Here is a 13,871-nt window from a genome sequence, read left to right as displayed (position 1 = left end):
AAAGTACCAGTGTTTATGAACAGATAATCTGCCATTTTACTCTGAATGCTGTTTTTACTCATGAAAGAATAAAAGTCATTAGTGTTGTAGTGCCTCTAGTGCTCATTTCACCAGGAAACTGCCACATGAGCCACATAAAAATCATTTTGCGAAAATGTAGATATAACATCATTATTTTGAGACCAGGTGGACTTCTTCCCTGCAATTTTTTTCACCATTTTGAATCACCTTTTATTTCCAATAGTTAATTTAAAATGGTCCTATGAATGGATTTTTTAAGTTACAAATATTCCATGTCATAAACACTATGTTTAAAATAGTTTTCGATAAATCAAACTGCTTTAAACAACTTGAATTTCCATGTCAACTGGAATGCATCCATTTGTCTGTAGGTCTGTTTGTTTGTGATTTAAGTCTATGCCTTTGTAGCCTCTACATTCAGTGTGCCTATGTGTGTGTGAGTTGTATATAAAACCAATTTGTGTTACTCAATTGTGTTAAAAGCAATTGCCTTGGTAATAAAAGCAGTTGCCTGATCTAATTTACTTCAACTGAGAGTCTATTGGTATTGTGTTTGTTTGTGCATGCTCTGTGTCTCCACAGACGAAGCCCGCCCAGGCAGCGTAGCGCAGAGTCAAGCGCTTCTTACTGTCTGATTTATGTGTGTTTAATATACAGGAATATTAAGCGTTGCTTGGGCGAGAATCCCTGTCCTATCACCAGCATATGAATGCCTCCCCTGGCCGGCTCTTGACACACAGTTTGTCATGTCCGTCGGAGCTCTACTCTGAAGGTGCACCGTGCCACGTGCACACATGAATAGCTATGATGCCTATGCATAAGTAATGGGACAGCTAGCTGCCACCACCGCCAGTGGTTTGAAGCCGAGACGGCGAATGAGCATTCGCCCCCAAAAATGACAAAGTGCACTATGCAAAGTGTGGCGATGTTTTGAATATCCATTGTAAATCCTTGCCAGATCCTTTGATTCATCAAGGTCCTTAATATGAATAACAGACACTTAATGAAATCTAAAGTATTTTACGCTCCACTGTGCACAACATTGCACTCATATGGAATGAATAAACGCACAGGCAAGTCTATTTCACTTCCTCGGCTTCGTCCGCAATGACACTGATTGCACTAACCTAAACCTAAAGGTAACATTTTTTTTTATCTTTCTTAATCTGTAACTGTCTGAGCTACAAATAAATAAAGGGAAGACTATTAAAGGCCTTCCTCAGAAGACATAACACGTAAGATAGCTCGCCATGCTTTTTCTAAAACTTTAAAACAACAGCCTTTTCTAATCTGTATTGATAATGGAACTTCCATGGAGACATAGAAGGGCACTTGTCTATGTCACACTGACATGGACGTGTTGTTTTGCTAGTCATTCAGTAATGCCCAGTATTGCCCTCAGATCTATTTGCTGTAAGCTTCTGATAATGCATAAAGAAAGATTTGACACAAGCCATCTATTTAGGAAGCAATCACAACTTCATATTTGCACAAAGCATAACTGTTTTGAGCATGAATTATACAAATGTTTGGTCCAATAACCTACAATTTTTACTTTAAGTGGTAAAATCTAACTTAAAAGATTTTATTCAAAAATATCATATGGTGGAATTTACACCAATTGAAATAGATTAGGTAGAAATAACTGTGCCTAAGGTAACAATTCCAAATTTTCACATTTACAGTGTGTTAACTAGCATTTTTAGCACACTCTTATAGAACTTAGGACATAAATATATGCAGTCAAAACAAATGTGTGCCACTAAAAGGGAGTGTCACACTAAAATACATGGTAAAAACCTGCAATTGTTGCCGTAATGAGCAATTTTTACCTGATCTAACCCTTAAAATGAGTTTTGTTGGTGTAACCGAATGTATTCAGGCTACTTTATTGATGTTAAATTATATTTTTGATTTAAATCAAAACCAGTTAATTAAGGTGCTACCACATGAAGCAAATTTTTTCTGGTAAACATTAATTTTCCCCCCCAGTGTACTAATGATAGGCATGAATTATACACTCCTATACATTTTCAGATTTTTATTTGTATTTTTTATTACCAGTAATATTATAGGTTTACCTAATTACATTATGTTAGAAATCATTTTGATTGTATTTTTTTTTTTTTTAGCTGTAATTCAGATTTGAGCAGTACAAATAACACGTACAAGTGTGGTTTGTACTCAAAACACCATTTTCGCCACCAATTTCCATTTCTGCAGCTTTCCTTCACTATCAAAACGAGCCTTAGCGAGCGCTCATTTCTTTGGATGGTCTGACAGGGTGCTGGAGGGCCTTGTATCCTGTTGGTAGCATGCGCCAGCAAATCAAAGCCAGCTAGCTATAAAAAGACAGTGCTCAAAATTCTGCCCTCCAGCAATTAAACAATTAATAGTCATTGGAGCTGTATATCTACATACTGAGAGGAAAGGACTCCAAAGAACTGGGTAGAATTCTTAGACGGTTAAAGAGCTAAAGCTGTGTTTTTTTAGTTAGAAATGCACAGAAACTGAGATCTCAAAGGGATAGTTCACCCAAAAAATGCAAATTCTATCATTTCAATTCATTTTTCGGGTGAACTCTCACTTTAACAGAGTCATTGAGAAGATTTCTTACCCTCCAGTTTCATGCCGACAGTCAGGCACTTCTGAAAGCGGCAGTAGGGACAGCGTTTCCTCTGGGTCTTGTCTATTTGACAGCTCTGGTTCTCTATACATGTGTAGCGCTTGTTGTTTTGCACCGTACGCTTGAAGAAGCCCTGCGGAGTAAGGTGAATGAAGATGTCAAACTTTTGACCTCCGCTGTTTGTTAATGTGCTATTCAACTGCAGACACACACATACACATGGACACGAACGCTCATATCCATTCACACTGAAAAAAAGAGGTGTTACACACAGCCACACAAGTAGACACATATAAAAGTAGAGCCACGGGCAGAGAATTGCTCCCTCAGCAGTCAACACTCACTTGTAGAAACACAAACACACACACGAATGCACAAACACTCACCCACACAGAAACTGACATGTGCACCCACACGCACACTGACATGAACAAACAGAAATACAGGACGAGGTTGGAAAGAAAATCGCAAACAGATTCCGAAATGTGCATGATCAACTAAACAGAGAGTTTAGTTGGACAAAATGACGATTTCGAGCTACTTTCACTTTTAGTGACTCACTTGATATCGTCTTTAATATTAAGATGCATTTCAGCAACATTTAGCTTTATGACATACTGATACAACATATTTTACATGTTTCCATGAGTAAGCTCAGAGTAATTATAACCAGAGGCTCTGCTTTCCATAAAGCTATTTGATTTCAGCGTTGACTATTTAATAACATTCCCCACAAGATCTTTCAAAAGGAAAGTCAGAATTTGTGTCATTTCCACTGAAAGGTTTTGTCAGTTTGCATTTGCAGCAACTGCTTTAACACAGTACAGACAACATATATTTATTATTTACTTTTTGTTTTAGTGGAACCTCCAAACAAAGTATCAAATATCTACATTTCTTTAAAACGAATTCCTGTCGAACTTCCAGCCTCCCATCCCGTTATTTATACCACAGAACCAAAAACAGCAACTGAAAAAATCCATTAAATGATATCCATAAATTACAGCAGCAGGATTCCACGATTCCACTTGCAACAGTTCTGAATTCATTTTCAGGGCAGGAGAGAATCAAACGAGGAAAGGTATTAACTTATTCTTGATCAAAACCGCTGAGATTCTGCCCCATTTAAAACTTAAAAGGATCAATATTGCACAGAACTCCACTAAAGCACACACTTATACAGACAAATACACACATGCCCATAACATGGTGCAGGGAGTTCATGTAGTGCATAACCTTGAATGTAGCCTATATCATTAGAACAAGTCAAATTTGAAATGAAATATGTAAGGAGCAAGCATTATTGGTTACCTACAATGCAAAAACAAAACCATAAAAGGAATCCTAAGAATCAAAACTTTCAAAGACACGGTTTTACATCGCAAGTAATTTACTCATGATGTTTGCAGTTGAGATCTGTCAAAAAAGAAAGTCTAGGCTTATATCACCATTGAGGGGGACAATGTGATTCAGTGTATATGCATGTGTGTGAGACAAAGAAACTACATTTTCCAAACTGTCCATGCAGTTTCTGATCTCCAAACCTCTGGCAGCATCCGAAAAAAACAGATTTCAATTGCACAAAAACAAAAACTAATTCCACCAAATCTTGATATTTCTTCTAGTAAATATGCAGCCAGTCATAAAACTAAATTATTATTCTGCAATACACTCTGGCAAGCCCGCATTAAATTGACTTTTATGAACAAAAATTGGATTTTAATAAATAAATGGCATAGGTTAGGTGTTGATGATTTTACGCACCTTGCAACTCTCACAGGTCAGTAACCCGTAGTGATATCCGGACACCTTGTCTCCGCACACTGGACACATTTCATCCAAGTCTTCATCATAGGAGTAGTCCATCATTTTAAACTGGGGGGCTGAAAATCACAATCAAAATTTGAGTTTTACAGTGTCTTTTATACACATGATGGGTTATTATAATTTATTACTATGTTATGACAACATTAATAACGTGTAATTACAAAATAACTACGCATTAGTTACACATCCTCATGAATATTACTCAGTACTTACTCATTTTAATTAGCGAAACTGACTTAATGTGCACATATTTTATTTGAACCGTCTTTTCGACACTTTCTACATGTAGCCGGCAGTTTGTCAAACAAGTCTGTAATAAAAATAGAGGAATCACGAGGCAACATTTGTAAGCTTTCTTAAATCGTAGCCTTAAGAGTGAATTTTCTGAAAGTGTACATATGCAGTTTGGAGAAAAACGAGTGTCCCTGGGAAATAGCCGAAGCTTGGTGTTGGGTGTGGAGGATGCATGGTCGCAGTCTCGCAGACAGAGCAAAACTTCAGTTTCGATCTGGTTAATATTCATGATGGCTCATAAATTGGTGTGGGAGCGCAAGAGATGCTGCTGTCTCGCGCTGGAGCTGAACGTTTAGCCACGAGGCGAATAAAAGCAAAACAACATTTAAATATAGGAGCATTGTGCGCTACCAAAATAAAACAAATACTGTATATCGTGTGTTTTTTTTATTTTTATTTTTTTTTATTTTGGAGGGGGCATCTCTGAGACTATTTTCTTTTCTCCAAAGGATTTATAAATAGGTTATATCTATTAATTGCAATTATTCCGTTTTAATCTTATTCATTAACATTAAGCGAAAGTGATGCAGTTTGTGGCAGCTTAAAAAAATAAACCATCAATTTCTACAGCATACGAGAATTTATTTTTAAATAGGGAAAAAATACTGTCGACATAGATTTTCTTTCCACAGGAAAAATAAACAGTCAGATCAGTTGCAAATCAACGCAAAACTTTCAGGAAAGGCCTAACACAAAATGCATTCAGATTTTCGTTTAGTAATTTTCCTTATTTTTCTAATATAGTCAGGAGTGCATGATTTATTTGTGCTATTTCGATGTGTGTGTGTATGTGTGTGTGTGTGTGTGTGTGTCTGTGTTTTTTTTTTCTTTTCTTTACCCCAGTGTCTTTAACGGAATGCAACAAGTGCTTTCAAATAATTTTGCACAATTGCCTTAAACATATGTGCAACAATTCCACATTTCCATTGTCTTAATTCTCTATTCGGTTTAATTAATTAATTAATTGAAATATATATATATATATATATATATATATATATATATATATATATATATATATATATATATATATATATATTATTATTATTATTATTATTATTATTATTATTATTATTTAAAATGTGGCTGTAATACATGCCAGGCGGGAAAGTTCCTTGATTCAGAAAAAAAAAAAAAAAAAAATCGTTACAGGCCTATATAACCGTTCTTTGTTTTGTGACGTGTGATCAGCATAAAACCTAACTTAGAATTTTATCTTTTGAATTTTGAATTTTAAAAATACTTATTTTTAAAGGTCTTACTAATACAGAACCAATTCTTGAGCTGAAGTTCTCTCAATGTATCTTAACACTTCTGCAAATGCATGCATAAATTCTCTCTCTCTCTCTCTCTCTCTCTCTCTCTCTCTCTCTCTCTCTCTCTCTCTCTCTCTCTCTCTCTCTTTCTGTCTCGCATTCACTGTCTTTCTCACTTTTCATTTTAATATACTCCCCAATCATAATAATGGAGCATAAGCATATAAGCGACTGTTCCAGCCACTCATTTGCAGGCTGCATGGAAATAAAATGCAGTTATGTGATTTTTATGTGCACGAATTCTGGTCAACATATGACGGTTTTGCCGTTTAACTAATATGTGATATTTTGGACTAGTTACAGATTTATGTTTAGTAAGCTGAGCTCTGTCATAGTCATTATTATGGTTTCGTTTTGTCCAGGTCTCGTTTTTCCCCTCTGTTTTATATAGGACAAAATTCACTGGCAGGTGATTCGAGATCATGTTGTGTTATGTTAGAATAGTTCACCCAATCATTTGAAGCTCAATGTGTAGGCTTATACACTAGCCTACATTTGACGCTGTTTCTTAATTTAGCTTGAGTCAGCTCTCTATTACAATATTTATTTCGCTGGAATGTTAAACGTTTGTTTTGTGTTTAAATTAGGTTTTGGTCATTTGATATATATTTAAGGGGCTAAATTTCAGGGACAGATGAGTTAAGAGTTTACAAACAGAGCGAGTGCAAGTTATAGGCTATTTTTTGCATGCAAAGTTATGCATGTTCGTCAACAAAATATCTAACAAGTAAGCGAATGCCCACTTGCAGCAAAACTGAAGCTTATTTTGGCCTCGTGCAATTATACGCATACATGATGGCGCACATATAGCGTGACATGTAAAGCAATGGTAGGCTATATCCCTTACCTTGCATGTTTCCAGGCATATGCCCCTGTTCCCCATGCGATCGAGCGAGTCCCAGAGATTCTGACTCGAATTTAGGCAGCATGACAGCTCTGCTGAGCCGATGATGAGCACGCGCCGCTCCGTCCGGTGGTCCGCCTGCGCGCGAGAGGAACACCAGACACTCTTAAAAACACCGTCCAGACGTCCGAATGAAATCCTGCGTGTGTGGATCTACTAGACGTGTTGAATTTGACTGCGCTTCTTTTATTAGTTTTGTTTACAAGCGCACCAGCTGTGTAAGTTCATTTTATGGACGCGTCACGTGCAGCCGCAAATATAACAACTAATTTAACATTTAAAACGCAGCTCGTTGGCTATATAATCTAATTACCTGCTGGAAAACGCAGACAGAAATGTAGCAAATTAAAACTCTCACTTCTATCCATACTGACGATTAATTGAACTATAGCGGAGTCTATCTATTCGGGTGGTCGTTGCAGCTAATATGAAGCGGGTCTTTAAACCGGACTGCGCGAACTGTCAGGAACTTTGCGCGAGCCCCTCCTCCGCGCGCGCTCTGTGATAATGTCAGAGATATGAAGTTCAAACCGCTCCTCGCTGCTTTGTTTACGCCGCACTAACAGCGCTTCCACCAATCAGCGCCGCGATCAGTGCGCTCGCGTCACTCGTTTGTCCAATCAGAATCGCGCTCGAGTATCAGCGCCTCTGCCCTCCAGTTCACTTGCGCGACAACAGCTGTTTAATAAAACTAACCGTGGAGCTCAAAGCGCCGCGAAACAGAGAGGGAAAAAACGAATATAGTTGAACATTACGAGACAGGCAGCGCTGAGTACGGGAACACCGGGAGGTATGTGGTCATATACCGGAGGGTTAGGTGTTTATCTCTGTGTAGCCTACATTTTAATACAATAATAAGTGCTTATAAGAAATTAATGCAATGCGTGAATAAAATTGCACCTTTTCGCAGAAAAGGGTTTTTAGACGCTTTTTTTTTTTTTTTTTTTTTTTTTCGCTATCAAATTTTAATTTTGCTCTTAAAATAACATTTAAGGCTGAATTCACGGCAGAAGAAAAAAAAAAAAACCCACAAATGTAAGAATTAAAGCCTTGAGTATTGGAAGAATACATTTGTGGCTGTATTTATTAGGCTATAATAACATTTTATGCGCATAGGCTATTTTGCAAGAATATTATAAAAATAAAATGTATATACTGATAAAACGCCGCTTAATGCACTGTTGCCTAAATATGAAATCTGGATGTGAGGATAGAGCTGAAGTCATGTAATAAAATCATAAAAACACGATAGACATAACATAACAGCATTGTCGGTCAGACATAACGAAAATAATTGTCGTATATAAAGAAACAATATCACTTAATAGCTTATAACTACGCCCGCCACAACACAAACTTACACACATTGCTACAACGGTCGCGATTATTATTAGGCTATTATTGTTATTATTATTATTATTATTATTATTATTATTATTATTATTATTATTTATTTTTATTTTTTTATTATTATTTTTTTTATATTTTTTTGCGATTGTATTTATTTTTTATTATTATTATTTTTCCTTCCCTTCGACGTCAAGCTCACACACTTTATTTCCTTCATATTTTAAACTTTTGACCATTCACGAAAACATTTGTATTAATTGTTTTAGTCCTACTTAATGTTATTTATCATTTTTCCGAGGTCGAACGTTTTTGAGGTGGAACTTCCGTCCTGGATAATTATTTTAAAGGGTTTCTTTCTTTCTCTCTTACGCTAAAAGCCATGAAATTTGTGGTAGAAATATAGGCTACACATAGCCGCAATATAATAGGATAATAATAATAATAATGACAATAGGCTAATAATAAAAATAATGTTCTAATTGTTAAGCCTAAAGTATTATTAATATATATTCGCTATATTTTCAGCTAGACTGCCGTCTTATCAGTAAAAAAAAAAAAAAAAAAAAAAAAAAAAAAAGACATTTATGTGCTAGCATGCAAAAACAAACTGCATCCTGGTTAAAATAAATAAATAAATAAATAAATAAATAAATAAATAAATAAAGCCCTAAGACGGTAATAAAAGTAGTAATAAAGACCTTAATAAGAAAACAAAATTGTCAACAGGCATGTAACATCTTAAGCTCAATGTAAGCTCAACATATTTCAAAGCCAGAAAAAATAAACAAACAGCAAGGCCAGTTCAAATCTGTCAAATGGACACCAATAATAGGCAGGATTGGAAAAGTCACAACTTAAGTATTGAGAGGCACTGACTGGCCATGTGCTTTGAGAAACTTTTAAATATTATATTGAAGACAAATTCATAATGTAATTACTACCAACTAACTCTACTCTTTTGTAAGCAGGTACCAGGGTCATAGGTTCTTACAGCTTTCAACAGAGGAAATAGATAACAAGTATACCCCTTACCCAAGTCTTTACAGGAGTCACGTTGTCCTAATTCACTCTTAAAACAAGTGGACATAGTTGGGAGAAAAAAAAACAAAAAACACTTAGAGCAACAGCAGGTCGTCCACCTGAGCAATCCTCTGAAACTATATTCCATAAAAGTCTTCCATTCTTTTCCAAGATCAGACTTTGTAAGGTTTACCACTAAACGTTCACTTTCCGTTATGAAAAGAGTGGTCTTTTTGGACAATACCACCACCCTGGCATCTTTCCCTTTACTCTCGTACATGCCACTCACCTCTTGTACCCCCCTCACTGTGACCTGTGCTAAACCTGCAGTCATATCTCACCTAATCTACAATATTCAAAACTTCTGGGGCTGATAGGTTTGCCTAGATCATGTGGAGTCAGACAGATTGATAACAGCCAGTTATAAAGCGACACACAGATAGATAAGCCAGAGCGGACAGATAGTAACGAAGGAATGATTAACCGGCAAAGAAGAGACTTGAAACTGCCGTCCACACCAGTGACTGAATGGAATAAGAAAGGTGGTTAAATGCAAGATCAAAAGAACACATCAACAGGCGCAAACTTTGAACTATACTGACAAAACACTAGCACACACAGTTTGCGTGTTTTATTGTTTCTGTAAGTATCAGGATGGGCATGTGTGCTCAGCAGGATTTAGTTTACTCTGAAACGTTTCATGTATGAGAGACTTTTATTACTGTACTAAAATAATGCTTTCTAATTCATGTTGGAGATGTTCCAGGATGTTATGAGAGACAGGCCATCCCTAAAAATGCAAACAAACTCATAGGATATTGCACTTACTTATTGGCTGGAAGCAAGTTCAGCTCAATCTACAGCATTTGTGGCATAATGTTGATTACCACAAAAAATAGTTCTATTCGTCCCTCCTGCAAAAATGAAGGTTTCAGTGAGGCACTTACAATGGAATGAATGGGGCCAGTTATTGGAGGGTTTAAAGACAGAAATGTGAAGCTTATTATTTTATAAAAGCACTTACATTAATTCTTCTGTTAAAACTCATGTAATATATGAACTGTAGAGCAGTTTATATTGCCATTTTTAAGGTCGTTTGAGGGTTTAGGGCATTACGTCGTCATGGCAACGAAGTTATAAAATTGGATATACTGTAACTTTACACAGAAAAGGTTAGTATGTGATTTTATCACACTAAAATCATGTTTACACACATATTGTTTATGTCTTGTGGCTATAATTTTAAAACAGTGAGTATTTTAACGCTTGTGAATTGGCCCCTATTTAATTCCATTGTTAGTGTCTCACTGTAACCCAAATGTTTTCCTTTGGATCGATTAGGAGGGACAAGCCAAAATTAATTTTTGCGGTAATCTACATTATACCACAAATTCTGTCGTTTGAGCTTAACTTGTATAGTGAACCTGGAATATTCCTTTGAGACAGTTAGATCTAACAGATTACATTGTTTTAAATGTTAAACGTTATAATACCCATTAGAAGTTGGTTCTGAGGCCTAAGTTTAGACTATATCACTGGTTCTAATTTGGTTTTCCTTCAGGACAAAGATTTTACATTCAAGTGTAGATCCAGCATGTTAATATAACATTTAAAAATATTGTAGAGTTGGATGCAGAGCCTTTGACATCAACAACAAAAGATCTACAGTTGGAAACTTATTCTCCTCCTTTTTAAAAGTTGTTCACTGAACTGTTTTCTGATTAAATATCAAATTCAAAATCTATTGCACTTTCTTGAAAGTTTTTAAAAGTCAAAGTTTTAATTATTATTCTCTTTTTCTTTTGCTCTCTCTTTCACTTGATGTACGACACTCAACACAAAGGAGCAATTTCGTGCAAGGTGAGGGGCAACAAAGCCATCTAAATTTGGCGTCAAAAGACAAAGTGTCTCGGGACAAGTGGCCTGGCAAACACAGGCCTGTTGACTGAAGCAAAGGGACCTAATGACCCTAATGTCACTGCCCCACAGCAGCTACAAGGGAGAAGACAACAGAGTGAGGCTATCTTGACTACCATAAGTGGACGTGCGCTGATAACAGAAGGGGTACCTGAGAGCTCTTTGCTTACCAGAGAGATTATCGGCCCACTGAGGCTCAAAGCTAGGGGATTTGTCAACTTAACCCCTGTCCCCGCTCACTTTTTTCTCCCCCTCAGCCATGTTTTACAATGCTGGATGAACCCCTGCACTGAACACAGAGCTCTTTACAGCAGAATAAAACATGGTTAAGTATAACGCGGCTCGGGTCAAGGTTTCAGTCGTGGAGGAGAGGGGTTTTGGAGCTAATGAAATCTTGCACTCTGACTGCCAGGCATGCTCAATAATGTATTTGGGTTGAGACATGTTTACATTTACTCAAATAATGTGGTGTTCTGCACAATTTCTTAATTTTTACACTGTAAAAAATTAAATATGCAGTTAAGGAGTTATTTTTACATGATCTGATCATCTGATTCTAAAATGTGACTTTCATTTGTGCAATACAGTAAAGTCAGATTTATTCAGTAGAAATATTTTTGATATGATATTGATCTTTCAGATTCTGAAAAGATAGATAGATAGATAGATAGATAGACAGATAGATAGATAGAATGAAGTAGTATGTTACTGAATTAATTAATAAAGTAACTTATTTAAAAAATAAAAAAAAAAAAGAATATAAAAATAATGTGACAATGGCATGTGACATCTAGCTGTAAATTATTTTTATTGCTGTGGTTTAAATTGTATTTTTCTATATAAATCATTGTCCAAAATGTGATTGTTTTATAATTTAGTAAACAAAAGGTGTGGCACTTATATATTTTTGATAAAGATCTGCAGGTAGTAAAGCTACCAGTAAGAGGGTAGAGCACTGTTCAACACATTTTACCATATTTCAATATTTTAAAATACTAAATAAATATTAAATAGTAAGATATTAAATATATTAATTAAGCATATTCAAATAAAAAATCAACAGAGAATGCATCAATAAATAAATAAATAAATAAAAATCTGCTGATTATGTAAGGGCCTGGTCATTTGATTTAATTAATCTATTGTACTTCTATTGTATCTATTGTATTCAATGATTGGCAGTTAAAAATATTTCTTTTTGCTATCTCCCACTTGTATTTCCATGTTATTACAAATGTGTTAAAATTACAGCACTGGCCACTTATGGGTCATTAATTGATGAGCTATGAAATCATTTCCACAGCTGTGCGCTTCTTTATCCAAACACCTGTCAATGTGTAATTCTCCAAGTAATCTGTTTGTGATTATCCATAAATGCTGTGTATGATAAAATGTTGACAGGCCCAAACTACAAAGAAGCGTAAAATGTCATGAACTAAATTTTCACACATTTCAAAACTGTTGAAAATCAGCTACATGGGGGGAAAAAAAGAAGAAAAAAAAGCCAAAGGGCGTGGGACGCTCAAATTCAGTAGATATTTCCTGGCCATGACAGCACTATGCTTTGTTTTGTGAAGTATTAGATGAGTGAGAAGTGTGTATATGTGTGTTAGGGTGGAGGAAGCCATCATAATCCGCACTGGTTTGTGTGAAAACCATGTTTTGTTGACCTTCCCTGGCTGTTGTCAATGAATGGTAAGATCCAGAGGATGACCGAGAGTCGAGACAGAGAGAGTGAGTGTTGTCGAGTATTGTCGTGAGAGTAAACAGCTCCTAAAAAGCCTGGGAAAGGGCTGGGATGTGTGCCACGACATTTCTGAGTCATATGGTCTGCTTATCATGTTTGTTTCGTGTTTCTACCTGCCATGTGTTTACATTAGCATTCCTCCCCTGTACTCCTGCAGCATGACACCCCAAGAACACATGTTCCCAGCAAAAGGAATGTGTGCTCCCCTCCGATCGGATCTGTCCTGTTTTATCTGTCCTTTGTTTAATTAAACCCCATATGTTTTCCTCAGTTTCTCTTCTTGTCGTCTCTGGCAGAGGACGAGAAAAAAGAGAAAACACTGTGCCGCTGCTAGATCCATTAGTGGGTCAAGCAACAGTCATTGTTCATTGCTTCCTATATGCTTCTATTTTCAAGAGTTTAGTGGAACAATAGTGCTTGTGGTTCTGTCAGGTGTTTGCAGTCGCTACGAAGACCAAAACAAAGTAAGTGTGAGGCTGGAGTCAAAACAAAATGAGTTCGACAAGCAGAATCACAGTAAGGGCCAACCACAGTTACTGTCTGAACTACGACATGTGGAATCGGGTTTGATCATGATCCTGGGATTGAATAGTGACTGATAGATATCTCATATGTACACAATATATATGAGGTTACATCAACAAAAGTAATTTTGTAAGGTTAATTTCTGTGTGCCTCTACATCTCGCACAAAGTGTGTGACATAAATTTGGTCATTAGCACAGTACGTGCATACCGTCCACGTGCAGCCCAGTTTTTCTAGTCATCCGACAGCCTGCGTATTTGCGTGCTATTGCCGCATTCAAAGCAGTCATAGTCCACGTGTGTGAAATGCGTCCATATCGGTTTG

At 36.4% G+C, this 13,871-nt stretch overlaps 1 protein-coding gene and 1 long non-coding RNA gene across 3 annotated transcripts in view; one reads left to right on the top strand and one right to left on the bottom strand.

Annotated features, from left to right (window-relative positions):
• Window positions 1-9,894, bottom strand: part of LOC127439292 (nuclear receptor subfamily 5 group A member 2-like) — a 90,306-nt gene extending 80,412 nt beyond the window's left edge. Inside the window, exons 1-3 of one of the 2 annotated variants that reach the window (XM_051695532.1) lie at window positions 9,371-9,894; window positions 4,412-4,530; window positions 2,639-2,780 (exon numbers count right to left, since the gene is read on the bottom strand). In XM_051695532.1, the coding sequence (XP_051551492.1) occupies window positions 2,639-2,780; window positions 4,412-4,530; window positions 9,371-9,692 (583 nt within the window). In that variant the 5' untranslated portion in view covers window positions 9,693-9,894. Of the gene's footprint in view, window positions 1-2,638; window positions 2,781-4,411; window positions 4,531-6,931; window positions 7,480-9,370 lie in introns of those variants that run through there. The other variant, XM_051695533.1, reaches the window with a different exon arrangement.
• Window positions 7,692-12,383, top strand: LOC127439326 (uncharacterized). The gene is made up of 2 exons (XR_007896904.1): window positions 7,692-7,778; window positions 11,202-12,383. It is a non-coding gene; the product is annotated as an uncharacterized LOC127439326 (long non-coding RNA).
• The last annotated feature ends 1,488 nt before the right edge of the window (window positions 12,384-13,871 follow it).

The sequence above is a fragment of the Myxocyprinus asiaticus genome, chromosome 50 (assembly GCF_019703515.2).
Source record: "Myxocyprinus asiaticus isolate MX2 ecotype Aquarium Trade chromosome 50, UBuf_Myxa_2, whole genome shotgun sequence".
In the NCBI taxonomy this organism is placed as follows: domain Eukaryota; kingdom Metazoa; phylum Chordata; class Actinopteri; order Cypriniformes; family Catostomidae; genus Myxocyprinus; species Myxocyprinus asiaticus.
This window is presented reverse-complemented; position numbering and strand designations above follow the sequence as displayed.